This window comes from Procambarus clarkii, chromosome 72 (genome assembly GCF_040958095.1).
Source record: "Procambarus clarkii isolate CNS0578487 chromosome 72, FALCON_Pclarkii_2.0, whole genome shotgun sequence".
In the NCBI taxonomy this organism is placed as follows: domain Eukaryota; kingdom Metazoa; phylum Arthropoda; class Malacostraca; order Decapoda; family Cambaridae; genus Procambarus; species Procambarus clarkii.
In genome coordinates this window covers 8,711,974-8,726,973 of record NC_091221.1, presented here as the reverse complement: position 1 = coordinate 8,726,973, position 15,000 = coordinate 8,711,974, and the positions used below count along the sequence as shown (strand labels likewise).

The following is a 15,000-nucleotide window of genomic DNA, read 5'->3' as shown; positions in this document are numbered from 1 at the left end:
CAGGATGTTTATAGGGCCGGATACCCGAAGCTCAGCGTTAATTTATCCGGCGTATTACGGCCGTGAAGCTGTAGATATTTTGAAGTGTCTCCCCCTGCTACTTGGTGCGTTGATTGTCCTGTTAGATGGTGCGTTGATTGTCCTGTTAGATGGTGCGTTGATTGTCCTGCTACATGGTGCGTTGATTGTCCTGTTACATGGTGCGTTGATTGTCCTGTTACATGCTGAAATATAACAGGGACCTAAACTACCACTGTAACCATCTTTGCACAAATCCACAAGGGCCGTGACGAGGATTCGAACCTGCGTCCGGGAGCATCCCAGCCGCTGCCTTAATCGACTGAACTACGACATGGTCAAAAGAGTTGAAAGCGAAGTTCTACTGAACTTACTGGATCCTGCAGCCTCTCCGAGACACAAACCAGGGGTTTTACACAACAATATCTTTGCACCTTATCTTGAGGTTATCTTGAGATGATTTCGGGGCTTTTTACTGTCCCCGCGGCCCGGTCCTCGACCAGGCCTCCACCCCCAGGAAGAAGCCCGTGACAGCTGACTAACACCCAGGTACCTATTTTACTGCTAGGTAACAGGGGCATAGGGTGAAAGAAACTCTGCCCATTGTTTCTCGCCGGCGCCTGGGATCGAACCCAGGACCACAGGATTACAAGTCCAACGTGCTGTCCGCTCGGCCGACCGGCTCCCTACCGACCGGCTCCGACCTTGATGATAAGGCTCGAACCAGTGTCCTGGACTTGCTTTTAGTTACATAATCTGACGTCCGGTCGAGTCCAGAGCCGCTAGACAGTCCACATTGCTTTAAAAAAAAGTCCTATCGTGAGTTCAAGCGGACGCCAGCTTGTGTAACTTGGATCACGTCGTGGTCCAGTGGGCGCACGGCGTGTGTCTGGGGGTTACCCAGGATCGATCCCGCAAGTCCTACTCGGAAGATATTGAGATAGATGTATACGCTACTTTGTTTTCATGGTCTGCTAAGAGTACAATGACCCTCTGATTTTTTTGGCATAATCTACAAGTTTTATATACAAAATATATACATTTTATATACAAAATATATACATTTTATATACAAAATATATACATTTTATATACATTTTCTAGCATACTTAGCCTGTTAAAGAACTGTGCATATATACACGTTCAATGTAGCATCATTTGAAGTACCAGTTTCTTAAAACAGTCCGTCCTCCTAAAATTTCCCAAAAGTCAAGAAAACGGTCTAATTTAAAGTAGTTTCTCCTAACCTACCAGAGGACCCACAACAGAAAACGGAACAGTACGTCACTTTTTCGCCAGCCGCTTCCATTTTCCAGTACGACAAATTTTTTGATCTTATGTAACGCATACGGTCGAAATGCGACGTTCTTTGTAAGATGGTAGGTTGCTTAGCAAAGGTTTACCAGCGTAACCTGTATTGACTAACTTTGGTTTACCAGCATCAAGTATGCCTAATTTCTTTGATTTAACAAGGTAAACTGTGCAGTCTACTTTTGATTTACCAAGTTAAACAGTAAACTGTGCAGTCTACTTTTGATTTACCGAGTCAAACATTAAACTATACAGTCCACGTTTGATTTACAATGGCAAACTATGCAGTCAACCTTTGATTTACTAAGGTAAACTGTGCAGTCTACCTTTGATTTACTAAGGTAAACTGTGCAGTCTACCTTTGATTTACCAAGGTAAACTATGCAGTCTACCTTTGATTTACTAAGGTAAACTGTGCAGTCTACCTTTGATTTACTAAGGTAAACTGTGCAGTCTACCTTTGATTTACTAAGGTAAACTGTGCAGTCTACCTTTGATTTACCGAGTCAAACATTAAACTATACAGTCTACATTTGATTTACCAAGGTAAACTATGCAGTCTTCCTTTGATTTACCAAAGTAAACTCATCTGTGCACCTATGAAATGTACCTTTGAAAAGGCGATCTCTCTCGCCTCTCACGTGCGTGAGAGAATGTTTGCGTGTGCGAGAGAATGTTTGCGTGCGTGAGAGAGCACTCAACCGCACGAAAGAGCCTCCACGCACGTTAGGGCAGAAGATCACTAAGATTCCATTCGTGAGGAATGCAAATCAGTGAGGAATTCAAAGAAAAATTATGACGCGAAGGATGTAATTGACTACATGGAAAAGGAAGTAAATAATGTGGAAGAGGAAGTCAATAATGTGGAAGAGGACGCCAATAATGTGGAAGAGGAAGTCAATAATGTGGAAGAGGAAGCCAATAATGTGGAAGAGGAAGCCAATAATGTGGAAGAGGAAGTCAATAATGTGGAAGAGGACGCCAATAATGTGGAAGAGGAAGCCAATAATGTGGAAGAGGAAGCCAATAATGTGGAAGAGGAAGCCAATAATGTGGAAGAGGAAGCCAATAATGTGGAAGAGGAAGCCAATAATGTGGAAAAGGAAGTAAATAATGTGGAAGAGGAAGTCAATAATGTGGAAGAGGACGCCAATAATGTGGAAGAGGAAGTCAATAATGTGGAAGAGGAAGCCAATAATGTGGAAGAGGAAGCCAATAATGTGGAAGAGGAAGTCAATAATGTGGAAGAGGACGCCAATAATGTGGAAGAGGAAGCCAATAATGTGGAAGAGGAAGCCAATAATGTGGAAGAGGAAGCCAATAATGTGGAAGAGGAAGTCAATAATGTGGAAGAGGAAGCCAATAATGTGGAAAAGGAATCAAATAAATGTTGTTGTGGAAGGGGGGAGACGGTGTAATGGAATGGAACTACATAATGTGAGAAAGGAAAGCATTCAATGTGGAATAGCAGGCTCACATAATGTGGAATGGGTATTGTGGAAGAGGAAAGACAATATATTAAAAAATAATTCATAAATATCCAATTATCCAATTTCTGCTGTCTCAGAGGTGGGAGGGGAGGGGGGAGGGGAGAGACAGCAGATTAAATTGATTAGTTTTAATTTGTTTACTTCTGTTTGATTTCTTGTTTGCTGTAGAAAACATAGCACTAAGTTTGTGTGTGTATTGTAATGATGTTTGTGTATGTGTGTGTGTGTGTGGTGCGTATGGGTGGTGTGTGTGCGTATATATGTACGTATGAGCGTGCGTGCTTGCGTGCGTGTGTGTTTGGGTGCGTGTGTGTGTGTTAGCCGGGTCATATAAAAACAGAGAACCGCGGTAAAGTCAGGGCGGTCAGACCAGTCTGAAGGGAAAGGAAAAACAGCAACCATTGGCCAGAGAAGAGAATAGGAAAGGAGGAAAAACTATTAATTGAAGTTGTAATTGGCCAAAGACTGGAGAAAGTCCTGGGCAGGAAACCTGGTGGTGGAGGCGGCGAATGAGAGAGAGAGAGAGAGAGAGAGAGAGAGAGAGAGAGAGAGAGAGAGAGAGAGAGAGAGAGAGAGAGAGAGAGAGAGAGAGAGAGAGAGAAAGAGCGAGAGCGAACGAACTTGGTGTGTGGAAGAGTAGGAGAAATGAACTCAAAAACACACACACATACAACCCAACTCACTGGTATAAAATGTGTGCGTTTCGTTACTGATCAACTACGTTATTGTGGCTTGTTATTTTCAGACAGAGACAGGTAAGCACGGAACAGGAGAGTAGGGAAGAGCGACGGGACAGGGTGGAAGCGGAGACGGAACGGGAGTGACAGAATCCACACACACACACACACACACACACACGATATAAATGATAGAATAATAAATAGAGATAGAAGAATAATAGAGATAAACGATAGAAATGATATAATATCAGACAGACAGTATGGTTTTCGATCTGGAAGATCCTGTGTATCGAATTTACTCAGTTTCTATGATCGAGCCACAGAGATATTACAGGAAAGAGATGGTTGGGTTGACTGCATCTATCTGGACCTAAAAAAGGCTTTCGACAGAGTTCCACATAAGAGGTTGTTCTGGAAACTGGAAAATATTGGAGGGGTGACAGGTAAGCTTCTATCATGGATGAAAAATTTTCTGACTGATAGAAAAATGAGGGCAGTAATCAGAGGCAATGTATCGGAATGGAGAAATGTCACAAGTGGAGTACCACAGGGTTCAGTTCTTGCACCAGTGATGTTTATTGTGTACATAAATGATCTACCAGTTGGTATACAGAATTATATGAACATGTTTGCTGATGATGCTAAGATAATAGGAAGGATAAGAAATTTAGATGATTGTCATGCCCTTCAAGAAGACCTGGACAAAATAAGTATATGGAGCACCACTTGGCAAATGGAATTTAATGTTAATAAATGTCATGTTATGGAATGTGGAATAGGAGAACATAGACCCCACACAACCTATATATTATGTGAGAAATCTTTAAAGAATTCTGATAAAGAAAGAGATCTAGGAGTGGTTCTAGATAGAAAACTATCACCTGAGGACCACATAAAGAATATTGTGCAAGGAGCCTATGCAATGCTTTCTAACTTCAGAATTGCATTTAAATACATGGATGGCGATATACTAAAGAAATTGTTCATGACTTTTGTTAGGCCAAAGCTAGAATATGCAGCTGTTGTGTGGTGCCCATATCTTAAGAAGCACATCAACAAACTGGAAAAGGTGCAAAGACATGCTACTAAGTGGCTCCCAGAACTGAAGGGCAAGAGCTACGAGGAGAGGTTAGAAGCATTAAATATGCCAAAACTAGAAGACAGAAGAAAAAGAGGTGATATGATCACTACGTACAAAATAGTAACAGGAATTGATAAAATCGACAGGGAAGACTTCCTGAGACCTGGAACTTCAAGAACAAGAGGTCATAGATTTAAACTAGCTAAACACAGATGCCGAAGAAATATAAGAAAATTCACCTTCGCAAATAGAGTGGTAGACGGTTGGAACAAGTTAAGTGAGAAGGTGGTGGAGGCCAAGACCGTCAGTAGTTTCAAAGCGTTATATGACAAAGAGTGCTGGGAAGACGGGACACCACGAGCGTAGCTCTCATCCTGTAACTACACTTAGGTAATTACACTTAGGTAATTACACACACACACACACACACACACACACACACACACACACACACACACACACACACACACACACACACACACACACACACACAATAAAAACAGTTCGGTAACTATTATGTATTCCAATGCAGGAATTAGTTCGAGGTAGTTTGCTGCACTATTAGTCATCATTTCCCATTAGTCAACCATCTTCTTAATGGTCAGGGAACTATCAGAAGACAGCGCCAAGCCATAAGGATTATACAGCACTTGGATAAGGATTTGGGATGGGACAGGGGAAAGGAATGGTGTCTAACCACTTAATCCACGGTCGGGGATTGAACGTAGACCTGCATGAAGCCAGACCGTAGCTCTACCGTCCAGCCAAAGTGGTGTAAATATGAAGTCTGTAAGTGGAACCGATATTCGGAAGTTAATTTTCCTACGGATTAGTCTAAGTGACTGGATAATCAGAATCATTTTAAGAATGATATATTCGGTAAACACTGACCCTAAAAGATTAGAAACTCCAAAAAGTATGTTGACCAGACCACACACTAGAAGTTGAAGGGACGACGACGTTTCGGTCCGTCCTGGACCATTCTCAATCGACTTGAGAATGGTCCAGGACGGACCGAAACGTCGTCGTCCCTTCAACTTCTAGTGTGTGGTCTGGTCAACATACTTCAGCCACGTTATTGTGACTCATCGCCTGCAACTCCAAAAACTCTCATTGACGAAAGAATATAATACATCTAATACAATAGTGACAAGAAAACACGGTTTAAAACACATACAACAGTCGCTTTCAACAATAATATACAAGAACTTCCTTTTGAGAAAACAGACCATTTGGACAGCCATACAAAAAAAGATTATTTAGGGCTATTTCCCGCCGTGATAAATTACCCTTTTTTTTGGATTGGGGGGGGGGGGAGGAAGGGTCAAAACCACTTCTCCATCACGTAGAGTGGTTAGAAAAACCCACATCTGGCGCAAGATCAAACACCTGCCTTACCCAAGCCAACAATACTGGCACATATTCAAACACCTGCCTTCTCATCTCCTCCCTTCCCCCCCTCCCCCTAAACACATGGCCTTGAGAGGGACGTGGCTTCAAGCCCACTCATGCCTTGGGTACGGGATCCCTGACCCAAACAGTTGATAAAGGTATGATAGAGCCCAATAGGCTCAGGAACCTGTACACCTGTTGATTGACGGTTGAGAGGCGGGACCAAAGAGCCAGAGCTCAACCCCCGCAAGCACAACCAGGTGAGTACGTGGGACAGAAAAAACTATAAACGATATAAGGTAAACAGATCAAGTCAATTCAGTTATTAACAGAGCATAAACAAACAAAAGACAGTCATATAGAAAACGGCTCTGACAAAAAGAAGGAAAACTATACCAAAAATTACCCAAACTACCAAAAATATGTCACTACTGAACATTAGGGAGTCGGTCGGCTGAGCGGACAGCACACTGGACTTCTGATCCTGTGGTCCCGGGTTCGATCCCGGGCGCCGGCGAGAAACAATGGGCAGAGTTTCTTTCACCCTGTGCCCCTGTTACCTAGCAGTAAAATAGGTACCTGGGTGTTAGTCAGCTGTCACGGGCTGCTTCCTGGGGGTGGAGGCCTGGTCGAGGACCGGGCCGCGGGGACACTAAAGCCCCGAAATCATCTCAAGATAACCTCAAGATAGGTAACATGAAGAAATAGTTTCATAGAAAATTCAAGTGAAAATTACTCTGAATCCACATTAAGAAGAACCTCACAAGAAAGAGACTCGATCATAGCAAAGACAAAATTATATATTTTAATATACATTCAAAAATTTACCTAAAATAGTTTAACTAGTACGACTAAACGCGACTACGACAACACGACTATGTTATCATCCAAGCTAGAATGATATCAATCTAATCATTGCAAATAGGAACCACTGAATATCATATCAAGGTTTGCAAATCATAATCTATAAATCAAAGCCTTGCATGCGAGTATTAACTGATGCATTACTGACCAAACATATGATCGACATGCGATAGAAGTTTAATAACTTGAACTTTAACAGCAAGAGTAAAGAGAGAGGTTTAGGATAAACAAAGGACTCTCCAATCATCCTGGAAATAATCGCCCTGAACACACTAATCTCCAACCAATGCACAGGAAAGTTAAACACGGAACCGAGTAGTATCTATAATATCTTTCCAACGAGAATGAAGATAATGAGGTTTAACCAGGAAAGAGAACCGCAGATGACTATAGGAAAGAGAAAGTCGCAGAGAGAAAGGGTAAATCATGATAACAAAACCTAACAATCATTCGTGAAATCAGTTTATCTTACAATTTACATATTGGAAATTCACACAAATTCTCCAGACCTTGATATGGAAACTTGAAAATACGCTTCTGATATCTTCTGTTTCGTCGGAATTCAAAAAGTTCAATATATTTACAAAACTTAAAATACCTCTAGAGGGGACACTCTGTACTTTGACTTCTTTGAACTTTGACTTCTATGAAGAGGAAGCAAAATAAGGGTTTAAACCACAAGGCTAAAATAACCCAGAAATAAGGGTTAAAACCCCAAGGTTAAAACCCCAAGGCTGAAAAGCCACAAGGTATTTCAACCTTGTGAATTTAACAATGGATATAGCAACACGGAAATAAACACCGCTTTAAGAAGACACCTGGACCGATGGTACAAGCCTAAACCTAGAACAGAAACTTAGTTTTTAATTAACCACTTTTGCTTGTGAGTGACTATGGTTACATTATCCAGTTTTACTGTATCTGGCACAATTAACAGTGGTCAATTGAATCATCTTTTCTTCAAACGTTGGCAATTAACTACAATAAAATACACAAACTTTAGTTAATTTCAAACAACAGTTCTTCGTTATCTCTCTAATAAGCCATTTCTGGGCGCTGGGAACCGGTTTGATCAACGTGAAATGCTTTTAAACGATTTCAAAGGTATAATATAAGCCCAGGTGATGTGGATATTAATATTATATATATTTTTCATGTGTCTGCCATGTTCATGTGTCTCATGTTGTGCTGGCGGTAAAAAAAATCACCACCATGATGTGTGAGAGAGAAATTATTGTCTCATCTCTCCCATGTTGGGGGAAAAAAAAGAGGGATTTTCATGTTGTATTCATCTTAAGTCTCCCATTCTGTTACTCCCATTTTCTGTTGTTAGTTATTCGCTTCTGCTGTTGCTGCTTATTCTGCTGCTGGACCTGTTTATCCGGCTGCTGGTGCTTTTGTTTCTGCTCCTGCTCGGAGCTGTTTATCCGGCTGCTGGTGCTTTTGTTTCTGCTCCTGCTCGGAGCTGTTTATCCGGCTGCTGGTGCTTTTGTTTCTGCTCCTGCTCGGATCTGTTTATCCGGCTGCTGGTGCTTTTGTTTCTGCTCCTGCTCGGAGCTGTTTATCCGGCTGCTGGTGCTTTTGTTTCTGCTCCTGCTCGGAGCTGTTTATCCGGCTGCTGGTGCTTTTGTTTCTGCTCCTGCTCGGAGCTGTTTATCCGGCTGCTGCTCCCTTTGTTTCTGCTCCTGCTCGGACCTGTTTATCCGGCTGCTGGTGCTTTTGTTTCTGCTCCTGCTCGGAGCTGTTTATCCGGCTGCTGGTGCTTTTGTTTCTGCTCCTGCTCGGAGCTGTTTATCCGGCTGCTGGTGCTTTTGTTTCTGCTCCTGCTCGGACCTGTTTATCCGGCTGCTGCTTTTGTTTCTACTCCTGCTCGGACCTGTTTATCCGGCTACTGCTGCTTTTGTTTCTGCTCCTGCTCGGACCTGTTTATCCGGCTGCTGCTTTTGTTTCTACTCCTGCTCGGACCTGTTTATCCGGCTACTGCTCCCTTTGTTTCTGCTCCTGCTCCGCCACCTCCCCTTCTCGGCGTGGGCCGAGAAAGTAATGAACGCGGACAGAAATAATCACCATATGTCAGCGGTCCTGTAAGGCTAGAAGTACGACCGGATGGCGACGCTGTCATCCACCATCCTTGTCTCTTCTCCTGAGTTTTATTCCCTTTTTTCCTTCTCTCTTCCCGCGTTTATCATCCTTCCTCTCTCTCTCCCTCCTCCTCCTCCTCGTAGCAGACTCTCCGGGTCGCAGCATCACACGAAGCTCATTTGGTCCTATCTACATGTTTATTCCATGTGTGTGTGTGTTCTATTTACCGGGCTTATGGGTAGTACGGATTCGTAAATATTCGTGTTTTCTACGCACTAGTAGGGCCGAGAGCCGGTCGGCCGAGCGGACAGCACACTGGATTTGTGATCCTGTGGTCCTGGGTTCGATCCCAGACACCGGCGAGAAACAATGGGCAGTTTCTTTCACTCTATGCCCCTGTTACCTAGCAGTATAATAGGTACCTGGGTGTTAGCCAGCTGTCACGGGCTGCTTCCTAGGGGAGGAGGCCTGGTCGAGGACCGGGCCGCGGGGACACTAAAAAAAAAAAGCCCCGAAATCATCTCAAGATAACCTCAAGATAGTATGGATAGATTATAGGGTGGCTAGCGTTCGTATGTTTGAAGGTAGGTTCAAAGGTTTGATTTTTTACAGAGTCTGCAATAGACAACAGCGTGTCTATCGTCTATTGCAATACCTGACCGGTGGTGGGGTTAGGTCATTAGTGGAAGGTAAGGTAATTATTAGGGAAAACACTAAACCATTGTGGCTATATACATCAGTGGAACGAATGGTTAGTGATTTTAGGGAAGAGGTTTGGGGTTGTTGTTGTTATAGATTCAGCTACTGGGAACAAAAAATTCCAAGTAGCACGGGCTATGGTGATCCCGTAGTGGACTTATCTACCATGTTCTTATTTACGTCGCTGTGTTTGTGAGGTGTGAGAGAGAGGTGGAGAGCAGTGTGAGGTGTTGGACAAGAGGTCAGAATTATCTACTCTCTATCAGTGAAAAGACTTAATCACTGAAAAAAAAGTGATTAACAGTGAAAAGTTAATCACTACAAATAAAACAGTGATTAACACAATATAAACCTAAAATTACCCAATAGGTATTTAAATGAATTAGAAATGAGCTATAATGAATCTAAATTCTTTAAAAGTTGTAAAGAATATTTGAACAATATAATTATTTAACTTGTTATGAAGATCTTTTATTTTTTAACCATTTAATTATCTGCTTATAATTAGACAGATATTTTAAATGTTAAACACGAATAAGCAACAATTATATTAATTAGATGTCGCGTAACACAAATTGACTTTGACACATCAGAACACAAAGAAAATCCGCACACAAAATTACTTTAATAAAACAGATATCCACATGAAAATATCCACGCGAACATATCCACACGAAAATACCCATGAAATAGCCAAAAAAGTTACCCACAAAGATACTTACAAAGAGGTACCCACCGAAAAATATCCATGAAACACCCAAAAAGATACCCACAGAAAATACCCAAAACGAAGTATCCACACTTATCCACGAAATAGCCAAAAACAGATACCCACAAAAGATACCCCCCCCCCCACACCGAGTTAACCCACACGAAAATATCCCCAAGAGTTATAGATCCATTTCAAGCGCGTACAACGAAGAAAGTCCATCTGGTCTTTTGGACGTGAAAGAGATGACTTAAGGCCGAGGTGTGTATTTACACAGGCAGGATTATCCTGCCTATAGGGGCTGAGCTGCAATATATCGGTGAAGACAATGCTGTATGAACAATGGTAGACACTAATACTCTACTGACCAGAGAGATTAGCGGCGCTCGCTGGGAGAGGAGATGGGATGGGTGGGAAAGGAACAAGGAACAGAGATGGGGAAGGAAGGAAAGGGGGAAATATATATATATATATATAACTGAAAACTCACACCCCAGAAGTGACTCTGAGTTTTCAGTTGCATATGTCCTGGGGACCATTCAGGCTTGTTCGCATATATATATATATATATATATATATATATATATATATATATATATATATATATATATATATATATATATATATGACTAAAAACTCACACCCCAGAAGTGACTCAAAGCGTGGTCAAGCGGATTAAGGCGTCCTGTAGATACCAGTTGCGTTGCTCCTGGCAGTATGGGTTTGAGTCACTTCTGGGGTGTGAGTTTTCAGTCGTATATAGTCCTGGGGACCAGGACTATATACGACAGTATATATATCACCTCTATTTATGTAAGAAGATCAGTACAATATTATGAGGGACAATTTCCTTCCTTATCCTTGTTTCAACTACCCAACTGGTCGGCCGAGCGGACAGCACGCTGGACTTGTGATCCTGTGGTCCCGGGTTCGATCCCGGACGCCGGCGAGAAACAATGGGCAGAGTTTCTTTCACCCTATGCCCCCCTGTTACCTAGCAGTAAAATAGGTACCTGGGTGTTAGTCAGCTGTCACGGGCTGCTTCCTGGGGGCTGGAGGCCTGGTCGAGGACCGGGCCGCGGGGACACTAAAAAGCCCCGAAATCATCTCAAGATAAGATAACCCCTTCAATTTCTCTATTTCCCCCCCTTTTTCCAACCATGCTTCTACTTTCTTTTCCTTAGAAAAGAACCTTTCTTTTCTTGCTTTCCTTCTCATTATTCACATGTCTGTGGCTCCTTATCTTTCCTATCCCGAAACCAGTACAGCTGTTGAGATAACTGAAGCATAACAGGAAAAGTTTCAAGAGTTTTCCTCCTCGAATAGGCTGAAGCTGTTCGAATTTCTCTCCACCATTGAAATGGAAAAATGGATGTATTTCGGTTTGTGGGCGTTTGGGAGGTGTGTGTATATATTAGGGGCAGGGCGGCGGGACTTGTGGCCAGCGGCTTGACATGTTGTTGTTGTTGATGTAGATTCGCTACCTGGAACAAAAAGTTTCAAGTAGCACGGGCTATGGTGAGCCCGTGTACGGTATGACAGGTACGGAGGGCCTAGTGTGACCCTGGGCCTCTTCGGTGGCACTATGTGTGGGTGGCACTAGAGTCAGTTTGGCTTCTAATGTGTTATGTGTCCTGTATCGTGTGATGTATTGTCTATTGTAATGAGGCTAACTGGCCTTGGTTAGTCACTTTAGACCTCTTTGAGAGTCGTTCGACTTTGGGAGTCGTTCGACTTTGAGAGTCGTTCGAGCCCCGAAACGTAACTTTCAGAGTCAATTTACTCTTTCTGTGTTCAGAGTTTCTTAATATGTGGCTCAGAAAGGCTATGTTCTCACCATAACTATACCGTCTTTAAATTGCTTGGTCAGATAATGAGAGGCTAACAAGCTGCGATTGGTGGACGTATGTAACGCCAGCCAATCAGCACGAGGTTAAGACGACGTCTTGCGAGCTCATTGGACTACGTGTGACAATTGAATGCTCACTCATTCTTGGATAATAGGTCGTTCACTGTTGACATCAGCGCTTAATCCGAAATTTTTAGTTCGTCATTTGATGCTTAGCCAAGGTCTTTACCTGAACTTACCTGAGGAACCACCAGCTCTCTAGTGGCCTCGGTTATGAGCATCATGGAACAGATGCATCATAGTTTGATATATCGGACGTTTGTCAATTAAAAATCACACAGGAGGGAATTTTGCCTTGATTCCGGTAGTCAAGATTACCGTGGCCTGTTCTTTGGTCATGTCTCCAGGAAACCAGTCGAGTCTACGATGGCTTGTAATGGAGAGAGAATTGGTAGGTGATGACCCGAAAGCTAGACCCTAGGTACCAATCCACGGTACCTAGGGCCAATGGAAGGTTAGGTTAGGTTAGGTTCGTCTATGCTGGCTGGTAATGGATTGGTTAGGTTAGGTTAGGTTAGGTTCGTCTATGATGGCTAGGAATGGATTGGTAGGGGGATGACCCGAAAGCATGACCCTAGGTACCAATCCACGGTACCTAGGGCCAATGCAAGGTTAGGTTAGGTTAGGTTCGTCTATGCTGGCTGGTAATGGATTGGTTAGGTTAGGTTAGGTTAGGTTCGTCTATGATGGCTAGGAATGGATTGGTAGGGGATGACCCGAAAGCATGACCCTAGGTACCAATCCACGGTACCTAGGGCCAATGCAAGGTTAGGTTAGGTTAGATTCGTCTATGCTGGCTGGTAATGGATTGGTTAGGTTAGGTTAGGTTCGTCTATGATGGCTAGGAATGGATTGGTAGGGGATGACCCGAAAGCTAGCCCCAATCCCCGGTACCTAAGGACCAATGGAAAGAAAAAATCAACTTTTTAACAATACAGAAGTGACTGAAACAATTGGAGATACAACCTATAATCCTTGGATGTTTACAACCTATAATCCTTGGATGTTTACAACGTATAATCCTTGGATGTTTATAGGTGATGTTGTGAGCTTAAGCCTTTGTGGTCTTCCGCTCAGCTTTGCCGGTGAAAGGCTGCTATTTTGACCTCTGAATGAAAATCCCCAAAAACCATTTGGGTTCAGATTTACAGGACACTGCGCTTTTTGGGTACGGATTTATAGGTGCGTATCGCAGGCCAGTAACAGTGACCAGTGAGCTGTATTTAAGTGGGTACATTACTATACATTTGACTACAGATCTATGATTATTGATGTTCAGTGGGTGGTAGGTTGGGTCGGTGGTTCTTTCTGGCTATTTGAATCTCAAAGTATTGGGGGTTCTTTCTGTCTGTCTGTCTGTCTCTCTCTCTGTCTGTCTCTCTCTCTGTCTCTCTCTCTCTCTCTCTGGTATATATATTTCTCACCTTTTCTACATTTTCTTCCATTCCATTCATACCTAGCCCCTTTCTAATGACACTTTTCCTCACTGTCTCTTCACAAATTGTTTGTGTATTATGCTGAGTTCCATCTTCCTTTTCCATTTAAAACTTCCCCCCTCTCACCTTTTCCTCTCACTCCCTCTCTCTCTTCCCCCTCTCTCTCTCTCCCTCACGTCTGGCCAGGGGGTCGCCTCTGCCACTCACCCCAGCAGTAAAGGATCTAGGGAGACTTAGCCCGTCCCAGCTCCCAGCTGCTCCCAGGACTGGCTAGGATCAGCTGTAATTCTTCCCAGAAAAAAAAGGAAAAAAGATGTGTACGCGAAGCTCGTACGCCATTTGGCTGTGTGTGTGTGTGTGTGTGTGTGTGTGTGTGTGTGTGTGTGTGTGTGTGTGTGTGTGTGTGTGTGTGTGTATTCACCTAGTTCACCTAGTTGTGCTTGCGGTGGTTGAGCTTTGCTCTTTCGCCCCGCCTCTAAACTGTCAATCAACTGTTTACTAACTACTATTTTTTTTCTAACACCACACACACACACACCCCAGGAAGCAGCCCGTGACAGCTGACTAACTCCAAGGTACATATTTATTGCTAGGTAACAGGGGCATTCAGGGTGAAAGAAACTTTGCCCATTTGTTTCTGCCTCGTGTGGGAATCGAACCCGCGCCACAGAATTACGAGTCCTGCGCGCTATCCGCCAGGCTACGAGGCCCCTGTGTGTGTGTGTGTGTGTGTGTGTGTGTGTGTGTGTGTGTGTGTGTGTGTGTGTGTGTGTGTGTGTGTTGAATTTCAGCTCTTGGGCCCCCTCCTCTGCTTTTAGGTTCGTTTACAGAGATTGTCGTGATTCGTGCAGTTAATTCCTAGTTATAAATCTGTGTAAACATTTACAGTCTCATGTAATTCGTTCTTATTATTCATAACTTAAAAAAAAAATATTCTTTATAATATCCTGTGATTCATTAGCGTTTGATACATTATCTCCAACATCTCAATTCCTTTTAAGTGTGTTCAATCTTCTGTAATGTTGTGAGATTAAATTTCCTCAGGTTTTTTCCTTATATTTCAACTCTCTCTCTTCCGGGACCAGTCTTGTGGGGGAATCTGAAACTTTTTCTGCTTAAATGGTTGTTCAGTCGATGGTTTGAACCTATGATATCCTCCTTAACCTATCGAGGGCGATATTCAATAGTCCCAGAAAGCGTCAATATTTTGACCATTGCATGACAGTGAATACCTTATATGTCATATCGTGACAGTAAACGTCCCATATGTCATATCGTGACAATAAAAGCTCCATATGTCATATCGTGACAGTAAACTCTCCATATGTC

General features: G+C 42.9%; 2 protein-coding genes across 2 annotated transcripts in view; both read left to right on the top strand.

The window, feature by feature from the left end:
• LOC123773583 (RNA-binding protein Raly) overlaps positions 1 to 15,000 on the top strand; it is a 713,369-nt gene that overhangs the window by 206,259 nt on the left and 492,110 nt on the right. The gene's annotated exons all lie outside the window — the stretch shown is intronic.
• On the top strand, positions 2,151 to 2,747 carry LOC123748606 (tropomyosin-1-like). The gene has a single exon (XM_045730771.1). The coding sequence runs from the start codon at positions 2,151 to 2,153 to the stop codon at positions 2,745 to 2,747; it is 597 nt and encodes a 198-aa protein (XP_045586727.1).